Source organism: Hemibagrus wyckioides, linkage group LG13, assembly GCF_019097595.1.
Source record: "Hemibagrus wyckioides isolate EC202008001 linkage group LG13, SWU_Hwy_1.0, whole genome shotgun sequence".
NCBI lineage: Eukaryota > Metazoa > Chordata > Actinopteri > Siluriformes > Bagridae > Hemibagrus > Hemibagrus wyckioides.
The window spans coordinates 19855217-19880368 of NC_080722.1; the positions used below are offsets into that span (position 1 = coordinate 19855217).

Here is a 25152-nt window from a genome sequence, read left to right on the forward strand (position 1 = left end):
CGTTTAAGGGCTGTAAGGTATTTTAGTCACGTGGTGTGAAAGCGGCGCAGCGCAGACCGACAGGAGTAGGACTTTAACTATCGCGAGAGCGGCTCTAGAGCATATTCGAGCGCACACTCTCGCGGTATTTTGGCGTGTGTGTGTGTGTGTGTGTGTGTGTGTGTGTGTGTGCGCGCGCACGAGCGCGCGTGCGGAGAGAGATGTCAGTCAAAATCGTGTACAGTAAACGGCGACAGTGCTCTAATAAAACGATCAACGTTTCATTAATTTCTCTACACTCCTGTGGAAAATTCAGGATAAAACATTCGGAGCTAGATTAAAAACATCTGGGGCTCGAGCCCCAAATGAATAGCCCTAGCGACGCCCCTGGCTGGAATTAATTAAAATTTCCGTGAATCGATTTGAAATTAATATAATTGATTATTAATCAATTAAAATTGTATATTGTACACGCCAGAGCTACAATACAGTTATACAACCTCATGTTGAGAGAGACGAATGTACCTTTTCACACAGCTTCATAAGGCAAAATACCCTTATAAAATGATTTAAAATTTAGTCCGTTCATTAAAGTTTACAAAAAAATGTAAATGATTTACACTATAAGTATTTGTACAATGTGTTCAGAGGGTGGGGAGTTTCACAGAGCTTCTCGTTACCCACGTGACCCGAAAAGTGAAAGAGAAAGATGTTTTTTCTTCCCGCAGAAATGGAGACTGCTCTGAAAATGTACTTGTATCTAATGCTGTTAGTGTTCATCTGTGACGGTAATGTAAAATATTATTCTGCTTCTTAGTGCTCTGTGAATTAACATTTAGTTATATGAAGCTGAAATGCAGAGTAGGATTTTATCTAAGTGAAGATGTTTTTCCCCAAACTGCAGATCAGCCAGAACCAGGAAGTAAAAAATAAACATTTATAAATATATTTCTATAATATATAAATCATTATATAAGTACATTTCTATAATATATAAATATATTTGTAATCACTAAATCCAACACAAGTGTGTATTGTGGCATTTGTTAAAAACAGAAATTTAGGGTGTGGTTCATGTAATTTTAGGACGTGATAATGCCCCTTCTTTTGTAGACACGGTGCAAGGATCAAAAATGTTTAAAGGAAACTAGATAAAGTCTGTGACTAATTTGCATATTCACTGAATTATCATGATAATTAGCATATCAGAATCGAGGATGGTTTTCTGGTGACAGACTGCAATAGAAAAGCGTTTTAAAAATATATTTACAATGAAGGAAAATGTTTGTGCATGAAATTACAGTTCTCAAATTCATTACTGTAAATATCACCAAGTATCAGTGATTAATCTGTGAAAATCACTGTTCCGTGATTGGCTGTGTACGATGACGCTTTGAGTTTATTTTCAATCCAGCAATAAATCCAAAACGATAGGCAAGGAATAAACAGGAGTCAGGTAGCTTTTAAAACCAGATTAGCAAACCGTTGGGGCAGACAAATAAAAAAAATCACAATCCACAAGAGAAAAACTAATAAACAAAGCACTGGGTCAAAAACACAGGAAAACAAATGAGAACATTATACATATTGTATTATATATACTGTATTTAATAAATATATGCAGTAAAACAAGAAGTGAGCAAGGAACTTCTTGTGAACTCTGGTGGCCATGGGGCAAAGGTGCATCCAATGATGCAGAATCCCCCCCTCTATGAACACCTCCTGGTGTTCTTCTGTACGGCCGACCTCTAGGTCTCAAACCAGGTCAATCTGGTTGGTTGCTGTGAAAATCCTGAGTTTCCTAAGAATCCAAAACCAGGTATTGGAGGTGACCCCTTTTCCATCAAGAGTCAAGGTTTTCTTTAACCAAGTATGCTGGGGAAATGAAGGGGATATATACGATATATCGGTGGAAGTTCTAGCCGTAATGTATCTGGGTTAACTTGTGGGATGATTTTAAGCTCTATCTATAGAGGCCTTAGATGTGGACACCGGTGAGGGAGTTTGAATGCTTGGAGTGTGGCAAGTTCTATGACAGCAGTTGGAGTCAGTGGATTAACATTATCCTCAAACTCTCCGAAGTGGAGTCGTGTGGTGAAAAAAACTCACCGTTTGGAGAATGCTGCTATTTTTTTAGAAAAATTTAGATCATCTCCTGTCACTCCCAAGCTGAAAAAGAAGTCATGTTATGTTATTAATTTGATGTTATGGCTATTGTTGGCACTGGAGATATAGGCAGTATCAAAATTGTTATCAAAATTGTTCAGACTAAGCTGGTGAGTGTTTTTTTACACCAGAGTTAGATGCTTTGACTTTGTCTGAGTATTTGAAAGAAAAACTTGGACTTGATATCGTTTGTCAGAAGATGAACTATTATGAACAGCATAGGGAGCGAGTTATCAGGTCTACTTCACCAGCTGCTGGGGGTATGCGTGTGCCTTCGGGTAACATGATCATTTAGTAGTAGCCCCCCCATGGATATTCGGGTCGTGTCATACCACTGTTGAGGTCTGTGCATGGGCCAGAGTGATGGGGATATAGCCCGCCATATTGTTGTTGACAGAATTTTAGAGAACTGTGATATTTTATGTTTGCAAGAGACATTTTTAGTGATGCAAGATTTGGAAAATTTAATTCAAAATTAAATGATTTAATTAAATAATTTAAAATAATATAATTTTCATGGTGCCGGTGAATCCACAACAGCTATTAGTATGGGTTTAATTATAGGTAGGATACCTGGGGGTGTGGCTATTCTGTGGAATAAAAAGTTGGACTCGCTTGTAAGGGTGGTTAGACTAGGTGTCATCTGGTTTATTGTAATACAGATTTCTTAACAGGACAAGGAATTTAGTATCCTCAATGTATATACACCATATGAATGTCATTATAATGAAGATGAGTATTTAAACAGATTAGCTTTTATTAATTCTTTTATTGAAGTAATACTACTTCTAATGAATATGTCATTGGGTATATGAACACTGACATTTCAGACAGAAATTACAGAAATCAGACATTATTTTCTAAACATATTGCTCAATTCTGTCAAGATATTGACCTCCGAATTGACCTCTGAAATTCTTTATTCATGGGATTGAAGTGGTTGCTGTCAAATTTAGTGGCCATCTGGCCATCTGTCATTCCCATTCATCTGGTGTCATATTCCAGTCACCTCCCATTAAAATAAAATCTGTAGGATGCAATGTTTTGAAGTCTGACAGCGTGAATGTGATATCTTCAAGCATTTGTTTATTTTGGGCATAATAACCTCTGGTGTAAACCGATCACACTTTCCTTCTGTGGTTTAACCAATCCGTTGACCCTCTATGTATCTGTGCAGTCTGCGGTAGTAAGCTCGTTTCCCCTCTCTATTTGCGGCCACAATTGCTTTCTTGCCCCCCTGTCTTTTAGTGGTAACATCTCAGCGAGGCAGATGCCCTTCTCCCATGCTTCCATGCTTTGAATGGCATCCAATATGGTTAGGTTTCTCTTTGTAAATATCGTAAGTATCATTGATTAATTTGAGGGAAAATCACTGCTCAATCTAAATTTAATCTAATCTAAATTTGCCAGGTTATACTGATTGAGGAGGTTATACATTTTGCCTATGATTTGTTTTAAATCATTTCCTACCTTGAAATCTTTCCTACCTTTCCTAGAGTCTAATAGAGATGTAGGGGGATATGAAGGAAAACAATCAGTATGTGAAACCAGAAAATATTGTACTTGCAGATATCTAAAGAAATAGGTCCTGGGAATCTTAAATCTGTTAACTAATTCATCAAAAGATGCAAAAGTTTTAACCCAAATATCAAAGGCTTTGTCCATTACTGAAGGAGTAAACATATGTTTTTTACTTAAGGGGTCATGTAAGGGGAGACTGCGAAGGGTAAATGATTTTCTAAATTTATTCCAAATTTTTAGGGACTGTGTCACTATAGGATAGAAGAAAAGCGAGAGGCAGGTTCAAACATTGGAAGTTCAAAGCACATTAAAGAGGATAGGGAGACAGGTTTGCAGGAATTCTTTTCCAACCTAAGCCACTTAGGGGCATCAGGGGGCTATCACTCTCCTGTAGTTTATATTTTTTAACCTCATGTTCTGCTAATTTTGTCATTGGCCAATTCCCACTTACCAACTAGCTCTTCTCTATTATAAGACTATTAACATCCAGGGATTAGTTAAGATCACTCTGAATGTTAGGGAAGAAAGTAACACCACCAATCCTACCCACAGAACACAATCTTGCAATTGTGATCTCCCAGCAACAGACAGTGGTATCTTGAGGACCTCCAATCCTCCAGTCAGTGGGGCAAGCTCTTCTCCATTGTGCTATAGTAGAAATACAAGTGCTTGCTACATGAGTCAAATATAAATTCAGCCCAAAATAAACAGTGCAAAAAATATACTGCTCAAAAAATTAAGGGAACACTTTGAAAACACATCAGGTCTCAAAGGGAAAAATATCATGGTGTATATCTATACTGATTTGGACTGGGTGTGTTAGGAACAAAAAGATACCACATCATTTGATGGAAATAAAAATTATACCTACAGAGGGCTGAATTCAAAGACACCCTGTACATCAAAGTAGATTAATGATGCAGCAGGCTAGTCCATTTTAATGAAATTTCATTGCAACAACTCAAAATGGTATTCAGTAGTTTGTATGGCCCCCACGTGCTTGTATGCATACCTTAAAACGTTGGGGCATGCTCCTAGTGAGACAATGGATTGTGTCCTGGGGTATTTCCTCCAAGGCAGCACGGTGCTTAGTGCTTAGCACTGTTGCCTCACAGCATGTAGGTCCTGGGTGCAAATCCCGGGTTTGAACAGGCAGGGGCCTTTCTCCTCGTGTCTGCATGGGTTTACTCCAGGTACTCTGGTTTCCTCCCACAGTCCAAAAACATGTACATTAGGTTGATTGGTAATTCTAAATTGTATGAGAGTGTGGTTGTCTGTCTATATGTGTGGCCCTGTGATGGACTGGCAACCTGTCCAGGGTGTACCCATGCCTTTTGCCCAATGTGTGCTGGGATAGGCTCCAGCAGATCCCCATGACCCTAATTAATAATAACCTAATAAAGCAGGTATAGAAAATGGATGGATGGATGGCATTTCCTCCCCGATCTCCCTGGAATCACTGAGCTCCTGGACAGTCTGAGGTGCAACCTGGCGGCATCGGATGGACCGAAACATAATGTCCCAGAGGTGTTCTATTGGATTTAGGTCAGGCAAGCATGGGGGCCATTCAATGGTATCAATTCCTTCATCCTCCAGAAACTGCCTACATACGCTCGTTACAGGGAGCATAACATTCTCCACAGCTTCTCCAGACCCGTCACACCAGTGGCCTGCTGGTGGTCATTTTGTAGGGCTCTGGCTGGCACAAAGGAGCAGATACCAGTCCTGCTGATAGGGTTAAAGATCTTATACGACCATGTCCAGTGAAAAACTAGTGAAAAACAGTCAGAAAAGATGAGTAGGGAAAATGAATGTCAGTTTAATTGACTTGATGCTATACTCTGATTTAAAAGTGTTCCTTTAATTTTTTTGAACAGTGCAAAAAATATTACGGCATGTATTAGTAATTAAAATGTTGAGCAATTTAAATAAAAATCTAAATCAGCCCTTGGCTGAATACCAAACCTTAATACTACAGGGGCAGAGTTCAGTAAGCATTACATGAAGGAATGTAGTCAGGCTTGCTCTTTTTTTAGTCATGATGTTCTCTGCAGTTGAAAAAAGTCATTTAGATGGGCTTGATGTTGCAGGAAGAGCTAAGTAAGACTTGTTTCACACTTGATTTTCCTTTAACTCTTTAAATGGTTTTTCATTATTTGGGACAGGCAGTTCTCCAACGTATACCAGTACCTCATTCCTCACCATTTCACTTTTGCTTTCGTACTCTTGAACATGTCTATTGTCTTTCACACTGTTGCTGTGCTTATCTGAGTCCAAGCCAAGCAGAGACATTGGTTTCTGAAACTAGTGGTCTCTCTCCCTTCTTTTTAATTGCAGTGCAAGAGCTTGAATTTTGACTTGCACTTTTTGACTGTCATCTGCTGGCAAAAACTTCAGTCAAGGGAAGCTGCAATAATGCATTTTGTGCATCATCTGAATGTGGTGTCTAGCTTCCATCTAGAAGTCATCTCCTTTGCTGCAGCAGCCTGAAAAGCCTTGACAAGTATGGTTTTAAATGATGTATTATCTATGTACTTTTGGAAGCCCTTCACCAGCAGAGGTAGAGCAGAAAGAATGAGATAGGTCTCTCCACTCAGGTAGACAGTGGCAAACTCAAAGGTCTTTAGAACTTGTTCCAGTTCTTCAAGCAGGTTCCACTGATCACTTTTCAAATCCAGGAAGCACTTCCCTCATTGTGTTCCTTCAGGGTCTAAAAAGGTTGCTCTCAAAGGCCACCTCTGTTTCATCAGGCCGCTGATCATGTGTAAGGAACTGTTCAATCTTACTGATACATCTAGTATACAAGGCATCTTGCAGCCCTGAGGGCCTTGCTGATGTGGGCGTCCTTCAGAGTGTGGTTGACAACTAACACTTGTGTCAGTGCATTTGTGAGAACTAACCCCATGCTTCTCTTTTCAGCTGTATGTCTCTCTTCCTGGCATTGTGGTTAGATTATATGAAGTAAGCTCCCAGTCCTCATTAATAAAGCAGGTGATGCCCAAATATGCCTGTGGCAAGCTTTGTCCGTGCATCTGTGGCGAGAGTGATTTATGTTGACCTCTGTGAGTGAAGCTTTTACTTTCTCAAGAGTCTCCTCATACTTCCTCTCCATCAGCATAGTGAAGTGGGTCCTAGAAGAAAGTGTGTACCCTGGGTGAAATGTGTTAATCATGTCACAAAAGCCCTGAACCTCCACAGTAGAAATGGGCCTCATCTTCTTGACAATCATGTTGAGAATGATATCAGAGAGTTCAGCAGCCATTCCATCCCTTGTATGGAAAAAATCGTGCACACTGCTTTGCCCTTTCCTGAGACACAGACAGAAACAAATTAAAGTCATTTAAAAAATTATCAGGAAATTTATGCATATATATATATATATATATAACTGGTATTGCCTACATGAAGGAAACCAACACAATTGTGGAAAGAATATTGAGACATACTGACCTGAACAGCAGTTAATACATTAGGTCAGCACCTTTTAACAGTGTTTTTATTCACTTTAGGGTTCCATGTCCATGGTCCACCAGATCCTCTCATTGTTCAGCTGGGAGACTCAGTGATGCTGCCCTGCTTTGTAGAAACTCCTCTACCACTGGAAGATCTGGAAGTAGAGTGGAAAAGAAATGACAGTGAAACTCTAGTGCACTTGTGGCAGAATGGAGAGAGTCGACCAGAGTCTCAGAACCACCTTTATCATGATAGAGCTCAGTTTTTCACTAAGGGGATTGCTCATGGAAACTTCTCCCTCCTTCTTACAGATGTAACTAGTAAAGATGCAGGAGTTTATAAGTGTACTGTTTACACAACGCTGGATTCTGGTGAAACTCTGATTGAAATCAAGGATATTGGTGGGTAAAGACTTTCACCTACTTCATATCAAGTTCTATAAAAAATAGATTTTTAAAGTTTGGTCAATTATTATTATTATTTAATGTATAATCAAAATTTTAAACAATTCTCATTTCAGAGCGTTTGATCGTGTCTGGAGCCCATGTTATATCTGCGTATGCGGGTGAAGATATCACTCTGAACTGCTCTGTAGACTCGCATCTCCCACCAGAAAATATTGAAGAGGTGTCATGGAAGAAAATAGATGAAGATATCTTAGTGCTGCTTTATCAAGAGGGTCAGATCCTGACAGAGTCGACTGGTGAGAGATACGTGGACAGAGTAGAATTCTTCAGTGCTGAAGAAAGAAACAAAGGAAACTTCTCTATGAGACTGAAGAATGTCCGAACAGAGGACAAAGGGCTGTATATGTGTTTAGTGTTCTCTGGGGAATTATCAGCTAACACAACTGTGGAGATACAACAGCTGGGTAAGTCGCTGTATTTTTATACACAAAACATGGGAAGATGTAGCAGATGTGGATTAACGGTTAACATAATGTGGTGTGCACTACCCTAAAGAAAGCAAAAATGGCCCTGTTCTCTGGGTGGGAGGGGAATACTCTCTCTCTTGTCAAACTCGGTGGCACTAGTCAACCATAGGCATCTGTGAGGTCCTGCTTTGCCTGATGCAGGGAAAGAAAAAATAAATATCAGTGATTGATCCAAATTGAGCTATTTTTCAGTTTAAAGCAAGCAGTTTATCACCAGATGTTCTTTATTTCATCATAAATACTACAGTATTATACTGTTTAAATAATTCTGGTGTTTGTGCCATGCAGGTTTTTCATCTATGCATATTGGAATTGTTCTTTTGTGTATACTCGGATTTGGAATCGGATCACTTATACTAGGCTACCTATCTTACACATGTTATAAAAAGAAAGGTAAATCTGGTCTTCATTACATGGCTGCAGAAGTTTGGTAAGTTTACATTTCAACTCAAAGTAAAATTAATACAAATGTTTTTTTTTGTTTGTAGACAGCAAAATAACTATGCAGCATGTACAATGGGTACATCTCATTTGTCCTAACATTACTATGTCCTTTGTCTTCATACTTTGGGGTGTTACTGAGGGTAAGTATTGCTTATTGCAAAAATACTCTTCTAAAACACATACACACACACACACACAACAGAATACATACACACAGCAAGTGAACATTTTGTCCTCAAAGTTGATGTGTTACAAGCAGGAAAAACTCGCAAGCTTAAGGATTTGAGCGAGTTTGGCAAGTGCCAGCTTGTAATGGCTAGATGACTGGATTAGAGCATCTCCACAACTGTAGCTCTTGTGGGGTGTTCCCGGTCTGTAATGGTCAGTATTGATCAAAAGTGGTCCAAGGCAAGTTAATGTTGGTTCTGAAAGAAAGGTGTCAGAATACACAGTTTGTTGCCTATGGGACTGCATAGCGGCAGACCAGTCAGGGTGTCCATGCTGACCCCTGTGCACCGTCAAAAGTGCCAACAATGGGCATGTGAGCATCAGAACTGGAACACGGAGCACTGGAAGAAGGTGGCCAGGTCTGATGAATCACGTTTAATTTACATCACATGGATGGCCGGGTGCATGTGCGACTAGACATGTTTATAAGTTAGGCCTTGCATATTGCCTGTATACTGCTGCAGGAAGTGAAGTTGTAGTTATATCACATTAATTGTTTTACATTTGTTTAATTTGTCAAAATGGTTTTCACACACAATTCAGCAGTGCATAGAGTAGCACTTCATCCACAATGACGTGACAGGTAGATGTAGTCCTCTATAGCACAAATCTCTGGGAGGGAGAGGGGATATATCCAGCTCTTAGGTGGGGAAGTATTGGGTAAGAGATCAGTTGAACAGTCCCAGGGATGGTGAGGGGGTAGCCTGGAAGCGCATTTTTTACTGAAAACCTCCCTTACGTCATGGTAATTTGGTGGAACATGAATGGTCTGGATAAGAGTGTTCTTAATGAATTAATTCATAAATAAATAAATACATACATTCATTTATTTTTCCTCCAGGGTTTGTTACTGAAGCAGCAACTTGTTCAGCACTTAATTTTTTTCGGATCCTTTTCCTACTTTGGATTGCTCTCCATTTGAATACATTTCAAGGTATGATTTGATGATCAGTGGTCCTATGTAATGTTACATAACAGAGCAAGAAATACTTTTTAAATAACACACGTTTATCAGAACAGAACAGAAAGAATTTCAAAACAAAGGCTATCACAGTCATAAGATGAGGTCATAAATCAGTGGTATCACACAGTCAGCCCAGGGTGACAGTCAGCCCAGGGCAGAGCATGCCAAGATATTTTCAGAATATATCAGTCATATATCATTTTACTTTTCTGGCCTCACCTGTACCCCTCCTAGAATTTCTTCCACAGATTGAATACTACTTTTTGTCCACCTTTTGCTTTTGGGTACCTCCAAAAACACCTGCATCAATTACTTTTCATTAGTTTATTTAGGCTTTTTGGAGCTAAGAATTAGTTAAATTGTGGACTCTTTGTTGGATTTAGGAAACACCTACCTAATCAATACATATTGTGTCTTTATTATATTGCAGATAATCATCGCCGATTAATTAACAACTTGGCAATTTCACTTCTTTATGGTGTGATAACTGTTGTTGTTTATTATCGTGAGTATACATGAAACCATCACACACGACACTTTGCCATCTACACGATCTTATTACACACTTATATGAAATGTAAATTAGGAAAGAAACCAATTAAGTAATACAATAATTTTAAATCATGTGCTTCTATTCCATTAAACACTGATCTGAGTGTCTGTAAAAATAATGTTACCTGATTGATTATACAGTGTTATGTTACATGCACCCACAAATCAAGGACTCAGTCGCAGTAAGACATACATATACAAAGATCTTAGGTTGACCCAGCTGTGTGGAGCTTGTTTAGTTTTTCTACTCTTACTAAATACCTTGTTGTGGTCTGCACAGTGGGGGAATCAGCACTTGTCATGGCACTTGAATTACTTGTCATTGCTACTGGTACATGCAAACTGGTCTCTTATTAAAAGCATGAACAGGATACAATTCCCTTTTTACTTTCAGACAGTTTCAGATGGACTTTCATGTCAGTTTCACCATGGAGTTAGTTAACTTTAATTTTCTCTAGGAAGCAGGATGTAGTGCCTAAATGTAGTGATGACATCACTAACCAGCTAATTATCTAAATTATCTAAAGTTAATATCAGACTCCAAGCAAACAACTGTCACTTGCTTAAGAGTCTTACAGAAGCAGTTTAGGATTTGACCTAACAACTTGACAGTCATGATTCCAGTTTTTATCCACTGAGCTGGTACTTCACCACTGCTTTATAATATAATGTGAGATAACACTACATACAGCAGTGCGACTATCCAGCTTCCATATCTCAGAACTTTGTGAGTGTATCTTTGCAGTCTTCTTCTTGTATGTTTGCATAAAAAATATTTGATTTGCTTAATTATTGTGATATTCTTTCTTGAAAACTTAACAAGTAGCTCAAGTCATTAAGAACCAAAAAAAATTTGATCAAGCATACAAGAAGGAAAAGGTGAAGATTCGATTAATTTTCGCTTTATGGTAGTCACCTACTGTGTTCTCTAAAATACAAATACAAAACAAATGACAGAAAGAAAGCAATAAACAAACAGATAAATCTGCATATTGTACTGTGAATCCAAGAACAACAGTAATAGGAAAAAAGGTGGGCGGAATGTTAAAAGTGTTCTTATATTTATTAATTATCCATTTTGAGTTTCATTTTTACACTGAAGTAAAATCATTAAATAAAAATGAAAGAAACTAGGTACCAAAGTCTCAGGAAACAGCATGTCAACTGTAGCACCAAAATAGTTTTGTGAGATTAAAAATTTAAACAAACAAAAAACAACCATATAAATGTTTTGAGACCAACATAATTGTAAAGGTAATGTTCTGACAACAGAGATTGAACAATTGTGACTTTTATATTTAGGTTTTTATTTAAATTACATACTTTGAATTTCCCATATAACATGAATACAGTTTATTTATCTACAGTCTATTTATCTAGAAGGCTTTCTAATATCATGAACGAATGCTGTACATTTTCACTGAAACTAAAAGGAGTCCCATTGTACAATAGTGGTTCCTCGGTGTTTGACCTTAATTCGTTCCAAATGTCTGGTTGAATACTAATTTGGTCGAAAACTGAACAATTTTTCCCCATAGGAAATAATATAAAACAAATTAATCTGTTTCCTCTTGGCAACATTGATGCCTGATTTCCCCTTTTTCGGAGACATGGCTACTGAAATTATACCACAAAAGATAGTGTGGGGTTATAACACAAGCACTGACAGATACTTTTAGAACAGATGACCCGTGTAAACTGTTTCATCTCTATTGTCTACGCCAGGGTACACCTCATGGGAAGCGTGTGCGGCATGGGCATCGCTAGGCCATTTTTAGGGGGGCTTTAACATTTCTACTCAGCCCCCCTAAAAATTCTGCGATTCTCCATAAACTGTACACAAATTGGTGATCGCCTCAGTCCCCTTTAAATTTCACATGAAAACTCTGGCAGACTTCGGCTCTTCCCCGTCTTTCAGCGCGTTCTACAATCTGCAGACCGAGGATCAGAGGACAAGTGTGTGTGCATGTGTGTGTGTGTGCATGTGTGTGTGTGTGAGATCAGGAAGACTCGTATTTGGCTTGTTCAGTACTCAGATGTTATACACATCAATAAGTGCAATAAGTTTACTATCCTACCCTGTTAGTCAAACCTTTATTTTATTTTATTTTATTTATTTATTATTTTTTTACTATAATACCCTCTTTGGCTGAGCCCCCCTTAAATGAAAATTCGTTATTTGATATTTGTTGAAATCCTGTATGAAACAAGAACTGGCATTCCTGACGGTCGAGTTGTACACCGAATATTTTCGTCCACTGAGGTCAAATTGACTTGAAAATTCGAATAGAATACCGAAAATTTGAGCACAGGCGTGGTCCAGGACCGAGGTACCACAGTATTATAGAAAAAGCAGCACAAATGTAACACCAAATGGACCAATTACATCACCCAAAATACACAGTAAACTTACATGTACATGTCTCTAGCAAGAGTGGAAGATTTTCACAGATTTCCACAGCTGAAAGAGAAAATTAGAGTATGACACATGCAATTCTGCTGTATTATAGTTCTGTCAGGTCACATCCAGTATAGTTTTGAGTAAATCCCATCAGAAGCTCAATTATTTTTTATTGCTGCTTTCTGCAGTTGATGTGATAAAGTATATATATTAAAGTATCTTTTCTCATTCATTGACATTGTCAGGTGTGCATGGAAGCACGTGGGGGCCATACAAACTACTGAGTACCATTATGAGTTGCTGCACTGAAATTTCAGCAACATGAACTACCCTGCTGCATCATTATTTTACTTTGATTTTCAGGGTGTCTTTGAATTCATGTGACATATTTTTGTTCCTAACACATTACCCAGTCCATATATATACTAATTCCTTTTTGTTTTTGTTATTGTCTAGCTGTTGTTGTGGATGAATGGTATAAATCAAACAGTGAAAGGAAAGTGGTAGTGATATTTTTGCTTCTGATGCTACTTATTCCTCTTCTGTATGCTTTCACTAAAGGTAGGTGTTTCAAGCATTGTTTTATAGTAAACAACTGTAAAGTGTGTGTGAATGTGTGTGTGTGTATGTATGAGAATAGATGCCAAAGAAGGGTACATGTTTGAGATTGTTTACTTCTAAGTCAATACTTTTAGGAAAACACTCTTGTGATTTTTTTTTCATAAAAATTTAATTGATACACAGATACATTCTAATAAAGGCATAATCAGTCACTCTGTGCTTCTGAACTGTAATATCAAGCGTTATATAGTACAATATAGTGGTTATGAAGCACCTTTGGAATTTACATACCTATATTTAAATGTAGCTCAGGTAACTTAAAAGCAAATATAGGATGCAGTCCATTCTGATGTAGTCATAACTTTTCTTTAGGAAAAAACAAAGAAAAAAAAAAAAAAAAAAAAAAAAAAAAATAAAAAAATATATATATATATATATATATATATATATATATATATATATATATATGTATTAATACAGCACAGTTATACAGGTCCTTGAAACATGGATCTGGTTTCTAAACATTACCTTTTGTTCTGGGTTTTTTAAGTGACTAAAATAAAGGCCGTGTGTTTTTATTTAGTTTTCCTTTTAAAAATGCCTGTTAAAACTCTGAAATAACCTTATAATAATTCCTTTGTTTTCCAGAAAAAGGATTCTGTAAAAAGTTTCAAAATCATCATTACGTAATTACAGAAGCCTTCAATTTGCTACGAATGTATTTTATTGCAATAACATATGGACGTCGTCCAGGTAAGTACCACTTTTTGCAGGTAATGTTACATTTGATTGATTTTATTACATTTTATTGAATTATTAAAGGTAATATATTTTTCCCACACTTCTTATTCTAAAGATTATGTAATACTTATAAAACTTTAAGAATGCATGTATAATGCAATGTAGTGTAATTATAAATGTTTAATAAATGTTCTCATATTTTTCGTCTCATTGTGCTACTGACTTACTATAGAATCAGTTTAATCATGTGATCAGTTTTAGTTATATGATGAGTGTATACAGTGAAGCATATTAGCTTAATTAACTTAATTACAAACAAAATAATCATTTCACATTTAACTTTTGCAAGCAAAAGTTTAATATTTCTGTAATTATTCTCTGTTTTTTTTTAGAAAATCTGGCTGTGTTAGTGTTTCCATTCTTGGCAGTGATTTGTTTTGTTTTTTATCTTAAACTAAAAAATCTAAGTAAGTACATCATGTAACATCTATTTTACATTATTTTTTTTGCCAGTTAAACATTACAAACATTACATTACATTTGATGCAATATAATTAATAACCATATGATTATTCTTTGAGTGACTAATTACAAATCTATGTACTTAGAGTTAATGACATATTACACAACAGATAATAATGTATTACACAACCTAATTCCTAAAACAAATTCTTACACATTTACACACAAACCTTGTGTGTTGGCCACGAATAAAAAATGAAGTATAAATTATCTGCATGCAATATCCAGACTTAAACTGTTAAGTAAAACAGACACTAGTTTTCACAAATTTACATGATTCTAAACACATTTCACTTTTGATTCTGTTTATAAAAAACATGATATAATGTATATTTACTTCAGTTTCTTTAAAATACACCTAAACTCAAAACACGGTGTAAAAGGTTAACTTCTCTCCCTTCCCACTGTCCAGAAAACTTAGATAATGTTAATGATGGACAAATCATTGTTGTTATGGTATATTTTATCAGATTAGGGTATTGTATTACCAGTACAGTAGCTTGCTAGAACTGCGCTAACATTACCTACAGTGCATTAATATAATGTGGATTTTATTTGTGTTCATGTGCGTATGTTGTTGATTGCTGATCACCCATGAATCACCAGATTTACACTCACTGCTACTGATTTGCATTTAGCCCACAAAATGCCAAAAGGGAAATCTAGATAGCTGAAAGCACAAAATGACCAATAAACAGAAAGAAATGAATTGATAACCATAACCATTTACCAGGTGATTATGTATCATTCCTGCTAAGATAAAATATTGAAAAAGTCAACTGTTATAAATAGCAATAAATCTACTATGAATCACAATGTGGGCTTATTATCAGTAATGAAGTGATGAAGGTAATCATTAAAACACACACACAAACACACACACACACACATACATACACACACACTGGAAAGTTGCCTAATCACTGCTGCTGAATTTGCAAATTGGGTCGATCTGGCCCAAGCTCCTTGATTCTTTTCTTTTCTTCATCCAAAAAGGTATTTTTTGTGAAGATATATTGAGATATTTTGCTTGATTCCACATTAATCAGTACCTGCTTGTTAAATAACAATCTGCTGGTAATGACACTCGTTGAATATGGTCACATGATCACATGAGGCTAAAAAATGTAAAAACAATATTGATAATAATAAAAGTGGGAGGGCTCAAAACAATTTGACAATTTGAAACAAGCCAATTAGAGCTCAGCCTCAAGTCACATGCTTTTCAAAACTTTGTAACTACATAACCACATGCACACACACACACACATACAGACAGACAGACAAATGAGTGAAATACAGTTTAGATTTTTTTTTGTATTAGTGTTAGTATTTAGGATTAGTAGGACAAAATGTTTTTATTTGATTATTGAAATATATAATTATTGTTAATGTGTTAAAGTAGCATTCTTCTCTGGCTAACTTTAAGGGGGCGGTGCCCCAGCACCCCCTATTGACTGCCCGCCACTGATTATAAATATGAATTTACACACATGGTGAATAAAACATTATTATTCATATTCTTATACATTTATTAATTTATAAGTTAATTAATTTAGTAATCATATTATCTTGTTTAGAGTAACAGTATAACTCAAGCATTAATAAAAAAATACACAAGCAGTTAAAATATTACACACAATCATAATTTTTTTTCAAATCTACTATCAAACTGAAAAAAAAAGAACCACAAAGTTAATGCTAGTGTAAGATATTGTCATGTGAAGTTAAAGATGTAAAAATAGCTGTTTGTTGTTGCAGATTATTTACTTTGGGTATCAGTGATGTTGATCCTGGAGGTTCTAAGTGCATCAGGGTCAATCTACATCCATTATGATGTGCAGATGGATGTGAAAGGTAGGTACCAGCCCTGTTTTATTACTGTTTGTTGGTTTTATTGAAAGCTAAACAGAACAGTTGATCAGGAAGCCAAGGGGCAAGATGGTGGAGTGGTGTTAGCATTTATGCAGGCTCTGATAAAATTCATTTAAAAACATCCTAGAATCATCATCCTTGGCAAAGAAACAGAATTCTAATTTAACTGGAATGGAAGAAAATGCACAAGCACTTAAAGAAAATAAAGAAGATATTTGCAAACTGAAAGAGGAAATAGCGAATCTGAGGAAGGGAAATGTTTCACTAAGGCAGCAGTCTTTGGAGCAAGACAGATATAAGAGAAGATAGGACCTTAGACTTATTAGTCTTCCAGAAAAGACACAAGTGAAGTGGTGACTGGAATCCTTAATGGGGGATTCCATGGTCAGTTTCAAGTTTCAAGGGGCAGTGGAAACAGTATTTCATTTCACTTTTCGAGATAAAAAAAAAAATCTAAAAAAAAATCGAGAGAGGAGAGAAATCTGTAAAGAAATCTCGGGTGGTCTTCAGCAAGGCCAAAGCATCCTCTGTGCCATCGCACCGGCCTTATGACTGCAGCATTGACCTCATGCCCGGGACCACATCTCCTTGCAGCTGTCTGTATCACTTTACAGGGCCTGAAAGGGTGGGCATGACCAATGACATTCGGGAATCCCTCGCCACTGGCAAAAAGTGCCTGTCTTTCTCCCCTGCTGGGGCCGGCTTCTTCTTCATGGAGAAGAAGAACAAGTCCCTTTGTTCCTGCATCGGGGTCTTTGTCAAGAACCGTTACCTTCTGCCATTAATGTCCTCCGCTTTTGAACTCCTCCCGGGAACCAGCATTTTCTCACAGCTTGATCGACCCAACCACCTTGTGCTATCAGGGAGGGGGACGAATGGAAGACAGTGTTTAACACCCCTACTGGTCACTATGAATACCAGGTTATGCCCTTCGGCTTTACCAACGCACCGCTGGTGTTCTAGGCACTCGTAAATGATATTTTACAGGACATGCTCAACCAATTTGTATCCATCTACCTTCTCCTACTCCTGCACATTTTCCCACTGCATAGCATCCCTTGGCACGTTGTCTCTGACAGAGGTCCCCAATTCACCTCTAATTTTTGGAGAGAGTTCTGTCAGCTCCCTATCATATGGTTTTCACCCACAGACCAATGGCCAGATAGGCTCTGCATCTCCAAAAGTTACGCCCATTGGGCCAAGCTTCATTCCGCATCTCCTTGCTGCATCAGCAAGATGGTGTGGTTGTCCACTAGAGACATGCTCCTAAAGGAAGCTTGGAGAAAGCTAGCCCCATGCTTTGTCGGCCCTTTCCCTTATCTTTAAAATGCTCAAATCGGTGGCTGTCCAGCTCAAGCTTCCCAGAAGCCTCCGGATCCATCTGACAAGCGCTCTTGGGTTTTGACTTGGTACATCCTTGATCCTGACCTTATCATCCAGTTTCACAGGGAGCACCCGGAGCAGCCTGGAGGGTTGTTGTAGATGCCCTGTGGAGGGTGTTCACTGTCAGCTCGCACTATGCACACGTCCGGTTTTGTGACATCACTTCTGGGTCAGCCATTATTTTTTTGGTTTATCATGCACTCATTAAAGAACTGTGTTTTCTGTCTGTATCCTCAAAGGGTTCTACTTTGTGGAATAATAGAACCATTACAATAAATAGAAAGACATTATTTAAACAAGAATGTTTTTAGAAAAAGTTCTAAACAACTAATACAAAATATTTTTACATATTAAAATAATAAATTGCCTGAGTTGAAGATTGGTGAAGTGTACATTGATGATTAAAAATGTAACAAAAAAAATTCTGGCAAATGTATTAAAATATAAATAATTTTTTTAGATTTCAATAAATTATCAAAAGTAAGGATTTTTGATAAGACATTTATAAACAAATATTGACATTTATAAACAAATATTGTAATTATCTTAAGTTTAGAATAATTAACAATGTTTATCCAGCTGTTTAAGTAGATTCTGAAGTAGATTTTTGTGGTTGTTGCAGGAAGGAGCCAGAAACTATTGAGTGTCTATTAAGCCTGCAGTTTTGGCAAGACCTTTACAGCTGGCTAGACATTGGAACTGACACTTACTTTAATTTATTTCAGGTTTTCGTTAATGTCGATGGTCTCTCGAAAACTGAAGTCACTGGTTATAAACGTTATTATTTTATTAAGTAAATATCTTATTCATAAGAGCAAGTGGAATAACTGTAAACAATCCCTAATTTGTATTAAGAACGAATGTAAAAATTATTTATCATCAGAAAATCTAAATAAAATATAAAGACAATCAGTCCCTCAAGTTGAACTATCTATCTACAGACAATCAATCCCTCAGCTATGTATGAGCTTCTTTCTTTTTACAATTTAACTATTCTTGCTTTTTTCTCCCCCTTAACTGTTAATTATTTTTATATATTCTTTTATACCTGTAAAGGTTATGTACATTTGCATTTTACTGTTTCCTACTTGAGTTTGTAAATTTATATTATTCAACCAATAATAATAATAATAATAATAATAATAATAAAATATTATTATTATTATTATTATTATTATTATTATTAACAACAACAACAATAATTCTAAAAGGAAGCTAAGAGAAAAAAGCTAAGAATCATCCAGTACAAAAGCATGGCCCTGTGATTTAGCTTTAAAGCTGTTTTACTGCATTTTAGTGAATTTTTTGTACACTGAACAGTCAGGCAATAACAGTGTCATGATTACACTGGTGTAAAAATGTTTTTTGTGTGTTTTTTCTCGGTTCATAGAACGTGACACATTGGTCTGTGTGACTGTTTTCCTCCACATTTTGACCCTGATTACACTGTTTACACAAATAAACCGTTCATCAGGTATGTATACTTTTATACATATCTTTTTCAAATTTTTATTTGAAAATTTTTATTTTGATAGCATATTTTAAACAAGTAAATTCATAGGAAATTTAAAAGTGTCTTTAAAAATGTCTGTTATTGTCAGTGATTATGTAAACAAAATCAAGTGATATGTTAATATTGTTGAATCGTGTTTTTGAAAATCATGTTGGTTGAATCTGTATTTCTGATACAATTCAGGACAAAATATGCTAATTTAAACCTTTAAAGTAGCAATATCCCCAAATTCAGAAGCAGTGGCACCAGTGGCGGCCGGTCAATAGGGGGCGATGGGGTACTGCCTCCTTAAAGCCAAACACGTTAACAATAATTTGATATTTTAAAAATGAAATAAAATCATTTAGTTGTACTATTTCACTATCATCATTTATTTAAAAAAAAAAATCAAAACTGTATTTTGTTCATGTGTCTGTGTGTGTGTGCAGGGCGCTGGACAAAGTGTGTATGTAGGTCTGTAAATTTTTGAAAAGCATGTGATTTGAGACTGAGCTCTGATTGGCTTGTTTCAAATTTTCTTTGGTGAGCAGCACTCTGTGCCCCAAACCCTCCCACTTTCATTGTTAGCAAATCAATATTGTTTTTATATATTTGGGCTCATGTGATTGGACCATTCTCAATGAGTCTCATTATCGCTCAGCAGATGGCCAGTTAACGGGTAGGTACTGGTTAATGTGGAAGCAAGCAAAATATCTTGAGATGAAAGAAAATCCAGTTATATCTTTTCAAAAATACCTTTTCACACTTTGTGCTTTTCCAGCACTTTATTGAATGCATTGGCCATGCTGTCAATGGAAAAGAGACTGGTGACTGACTGAAAAGATGACTGACTTTAATCAGAAGCTCTTTGAGAAATTTGCTAGTCAGAAAAAAAGGAGAGCAAAATTTCTTTTTAAATTGTGCCACTGGCCTGTGGTTTGGCAACTTTCCAGTGTGTTTTTTTAACCTTTGTTACTTCATTACTGATAATAAACCCACATTGAACTCAATTTCCCTGATTCATAGTGCACAAATATGTACGTTTCAATATTTTATCTTAGCGGTAGTGATACATAATCAACTGATAAATGGTTATTTACAGTGCAGTGATTTTAATTTTGATTGCACCCCCCAAGTTTTTTACCACCAGCTGCCACTGAGCTGCATTCATATTCCACCTTGTGTTTAGATAATGACATTCTTTATGACATTCTAACAGGCCTGCAGTATTAAAAGTCCAGGCACCCGTAGCTTAAAATACGTTGGCAATGAAACTGTTCCATTAACCAATCAGATTTCGAGTTGGCATCACTGGGGCCATCTAGCAGGCATACGATTACGTCAGCAATTTCCCGTCCTTTGATTGGATAGTTGGAGTAGTCAGAGGCAGCGACACGCACATATACATTGTTTCTATATTCTCTGTCACATAGTCACATATAGTCACATTTCGGATGCTGCGTCCTCCGGAGATTGCAGTTTGCTGTATACGGCATCAAGAATGTCTTTTTGAGAAAAGTAACCGTAATAAAACAGACTATTCCTTGTGAGGTGTGAAATACTGTAGCCTAATTTACTTTTTTACTTTGTTATTTAACGATTGATTAGTATCTATTGCCGTGGCTTCCAGGGGCAATTCTAGAATTTTCATTTAAGACCCAATTAGGGTATAATAGTAAAAAATAAATAAATAAATAAATAGATTGTAAACTTATTGCATTCCACTGTATTGCACAGATGTGTATAACATATGAGTACTGAACAAGCCAAATACGAGTCTTCCTGATCAGACACACACACACACACACGTACACACATACACACACACACACACTTGTCCTCTGATCCTTGCTCTACGACGCTGCGGTCTGCGGATTGAAGAACGCGCTGAAAGATGGGGAGGAGGCGAAGTCTGCCGCCATGTTCATATGAAATTTAAAGGGGACTGAGGCGATCACCAATTTGTGTACAGTTTATGGAGAATCACATAATTTTAGGAGGGCTGAGTAGAAAATGTCAGGGGGTCATAATAATGGTATAGAGGTGGATTAATTCAGGAAGGACACCAGTGAAGGCCGAAATGCACGGTCCACTGCATTCTAATGACACTTCTGCTTGCATTTTATCTTCTTATTTTTATATATGTAGTTTTACTCTTTTTTACTATTGTGAAATTAATGAGAAAAAACATGTTTAATAAGAAAAAATTACTTTTAAAAAAGGAAAAGAAACTTTGGAAGCTCCTCTGTCCTGGAGATCTTATGAATGATCAGTAAAACTGACTGTGCTTAAAGTCATGACAAAAAGAATGTACACACTTCAGGTCTATGTTTTTATATATCAGGGTCTAAATAAGGATCTAAATAACAGTTGTTCCCTTTCGAGGGAACTTGACGCTGCATCATGACTGATGCTATTGGAACACTTTGTTGAGGAAGTGTGTCTGAAGCTCCGTGTGCACACATGCCAATTCATTGGCTTGGATAGGACATGTAACGGAGGAATACGCGTCAGCATGTTCATATAGGGGCACCTACGTCACATTCATTCAGCTTTTTTGTCTTCAGAAAGCGATCCGTTGTATGAGTGTCAAGTGTCTGTCCAAGGCACATATGGCTTAAAATTTTAAGGTGTGTGTGCATCTGTGTCTGCATTTTCTTACGGAGGATGACACACACTTTGTGTGGTTTGCTTGGGTGAGGAGCATGCCCAGTCAGTTCTCAAGGGATCCAGCTTCGAGCATTGCGAGAGATTTCCCCCTTGCAGATGAAGTTAGCGGAATCGGAACAGGAGATTGGTTCTTCCCTTTCTCTTGTCCTCTCCCCTAACTCCGATGTCCATATTTCGGTTTTCTCCAAACCCGGAAGTGTATATTTCTCTGTATGCGTCGGGTTCTGAGGAATTTGACGCGGGTGACGAAGAGAATTCATCCGCTGATTTGCCACCACAGCCAGTGGCATTCGAGGAGCTTCTTGACGTCATTATGCGTGCCGTTGGGAAATTAAATTTAGATTGACCTGACCCCCACTCCCACCCCCCTGCCTTTTATTCCAGACCTCCATGCTGAGGTATCGAGTTCCTGGAAAAATCCATATTCGGCGGTCTTTTTTCTCCGGCTTCCACAACCTATTCAGCCATTATGGGGCTGGATGGTGAGGCTGCCATGCCTAAGGTGGAAGAGCACACCATGTCCCTGCACACCATGGTGGTTTTGCAGGCTTACCAGGCTGACCTGCTGAGGGAGCTTGACTGCAGTGAAGGTCTGAGCCCTGACACAGTCTCTGAGCTGCGTAGAGCCACAAAGCAGACGGCCTGCGCCATAGGCAGTTCAATGGCTGTGCTGGTTGCCACGAAGAGGCACCTGTGGCTCAATCTTAAAGCGGATAAAGGACAAGGACAAGTCCTTTCTCTTAGACGCCTCAATTTCACCTCAGGGCCTATTTGGTGATGGTGTCAGCACTGTTGTCGACCAACTGGTGAAGCGTCAGTCACCGGGATGCGATGCTTGCCCATATGAGGTCTCTAGGCCTCAGGATCAACCCAGAGAAGTGTGTGCTTTCTTCTTCTCAGAGAACTCTCATGGCACATTAATTGCCTGGCGGTGAGGGCTGTGTTTCTAACACTGAAACACTTTCTCCCACACCTCAGGGGCTTCTATGTGCTGGTGCGCACAGACAGTACCACAGTGGTTGCTTATATCAACCGTCATGGCGGTCTGCGTCGGCGCCCTCTGTTCAAGGTTGCTCTGGGCAGAGACCAGACTTCTTTCGCTGCAAGTGATTTTCTTTCCAGGGCACATAAATCGGGGAGCAGACTTCCTGTCGAGACAGGTGCTGATGCCCAGGGATGCCTCAGGTGGTGGAAACCGTCTGGTGGATTTTCAGCCAAATGGAAGTGGATCTGTGCCTCAGAGGAGTTGACACACTGTGGTACTCCCTTTCTCATGCAGACCCTCTGGGCCTGGATGGTCTGGTACAGACCTGGCCGAGGCTGCATCTGTACGCCTTTCCCCCGGTAGCTCTGCTCCCAGAAGTCCTAGCCAGAGTGCTGCACTATGGGGTCCACCTTTTTCTAGTGGATCCTCACTGGCCCACTCGAATTTGGTTTGCGGACCTTGTCTCCCTTCTAGACAATGCTTCTTGGGGGATTCCCATCAGGAAAGATCCTCTTTCAAGTGTGAGGGGCGATTCTCCACCCCCGCCCAGAGATGTGGAAGCTCTGGGTCTGGCCCCTGAGGGGGACCAGTTCCTAGAGGCAGGCCTCTCATCAGAGGTTGTGGAGACTCTGCTGAATGTTAGGACTCCCTCCAGTAGGAAGCTGTATGCTCTAAAGTGGAGGCTTTTTAGTTTCTGGTGCCCTCAGTGCAAGCAGGACCCAATGCACTGCCCGATCGGTATGGTGCTGGGATTCCTACAGTCTCACCTTTCTCGGTGCCTGTACCACTCTACTTTAAAGGTGTACATGGCCGCTATTGCTGCGAACCATGCCTTTGTCCTTGTTGCCTCCTTAAGTAGGCATCCTCTAGTCTCTCGGGTGAGGACTTCCTGCAGACCACACCTCCCCTCCAGGGACCTCTTGGTGGCCCTGGACAGATTGCGGGAAGCCCCCTTTGAGCCCATGGAATCAGCCTCAGAGAATTTTCTGACCCTTATGACGGCTCTAATTTTAGCCTTGGCCTCCCTTAGACAGGTAGGGGATCGGTCGCTACCGCCTGCCTGGAGTTTGCTCCTGGCATGACCGTCATGACCGAAGGTGCCCAGGGTGGCCGGTTATCCAGTCATCCTGCAGGCCTTCTGTCTTCCGCCCCATGACTCGGTGGAACAGGAGAGGCTGCACTTGCTCTGCGCAGTCAGAGCCCTTAAGACTAAAGTCCACTGCTCCAGCTTGTGGCATATGTCCTCCTCCTTATTCATCTGCTTTGTGAGCTGGAACAAGAGTATTCTGGTCTCCATGCAGTGCTTGGCACACTGGGTGGTAGAGGCCATTACCCAGGCCTATGAGGCGCGTGGTATTGCTTTGCCTCTAGGGGTCAGGGCTCACTCCACTAGGGGTGGTCCTCTCCGCACACTTTCATCAGGTTTTATAACCTGGACCTGGACCCCACTCCTGAGTCTCAGGTCCCTCAGGGCTAATGGGTGTTCTGTGCCTGGTTCACTCATGCTCTCTCATGGCCCCTGGGACAGACATCGACCGGTGTGTGGAGGCTTGGGTATTGATGTTCCCATCAGTCATAAGACAGTGTCGAGTTCCCTTGAAAGAGAACTACAACAGGTTATGTATGTTACCCGGTTCCCTGAGAAGGGAACGAGATGCTTCGTCGCTGGCCACACCCCGAGCGTCCTTTTGTGCTTCCTTCAGACAAAGGCAAGCTGAATGAATGTGACGTGGATGCCCTTATATGGTCATGCTTGTGCGTATTCCTCCGTCACATGTCCTATCCAAGCCAATGAATTGGCATGTGTGCACACGGAGCTTCAGACACACTTCCTCGACAAAGTGTTCCCATAGCTTCAGTCATGATGCAGCATCTCTTTCCCTTCTCATGGAACCGGGTTACATACGTAACCTGTTGTAGTTTTCTCCCCACCAACTTCTGTAACAAATAAATTACCTTAGGTGACAGCAAAAAAACAAACAAACAAAAAACCCCCCCACAGAATTCAATATGTACCCATTATTTGCCTTAACATAAACCAAAATTCAAAAACCAGTTGGGAAAAATAAGCAGACCCTTCTTATTTTCACAGTCAATACAGAAGAAATTAGCAGCATTGTAATAATGATTTTGCTTTAATTTTTTTAGAGTCCAGAAACACTGGAACACAGCGATGTAAGTACAAAATTATTTTCAGGCCATAATTAAAATCAGGCCATAAAATATCTTTATTTTAAGTTACAAAACAATAAACTCAGTTCAAAAGGAAAAGTTAATGTTT

At 38.6% G+C, this 25152-nt stretch overlaps 1 protein-coding gene across 2 annotated transcripts in view; it reads left to right on the forward strand.

Moving 5' to 3' along the window:
- LOC131363873 (uncharacterized) overlaps positions 1-25152 on the forward strand; it is a 37574-nt gene that overhangs the window by 8583 nt on the left and 3839 nt on the right. The window contains exons 1-13 of one of the 2 annotated variants that reach the window (XM_058406828.1): positions 669-767; positions 7176-7520; positions 7640-7990; positions 8342-8446; positions 8542-8637; positions 9567-9659; positions 10120-10194; positions 13099-13203; positions 13852-13956; positions 14337-14411; positions 16228-16323; positions 19115-19198; positions 25020-25046. In XM_058406828.1, the coding sequence (XP_058262811.1) occupies positions 689-767; positions 7176-7520; positions 7640-7990; positions 8342-8446; positions 8542-8637; positions 9567-9659; positions 10120-10194; positions 13099-13203; positions 13852-13956; positions 14337-14411; positions 16228-16323; positions 19115-19198; positions 25020-25046 (1636 nt within the window). In that variant the 5' untranslated portion in view covers positions 669-688. Of the gene's footprint in view, positions 1-668; positions 768-7175; positions 7521-7639; positions 7991-8341; positions 8447-8541; positions 8638-9566; positions 9660-10119; positions 10195-13098; positions 13204-13851; positions 13957-14336; positions 14412-16227; positions 16324-19114; positions 19199-25019; positions 25047-25152 lie in introns of those variants that run through there. The other variant, XM_058406829.1, reaches the window with a different exon arrangement.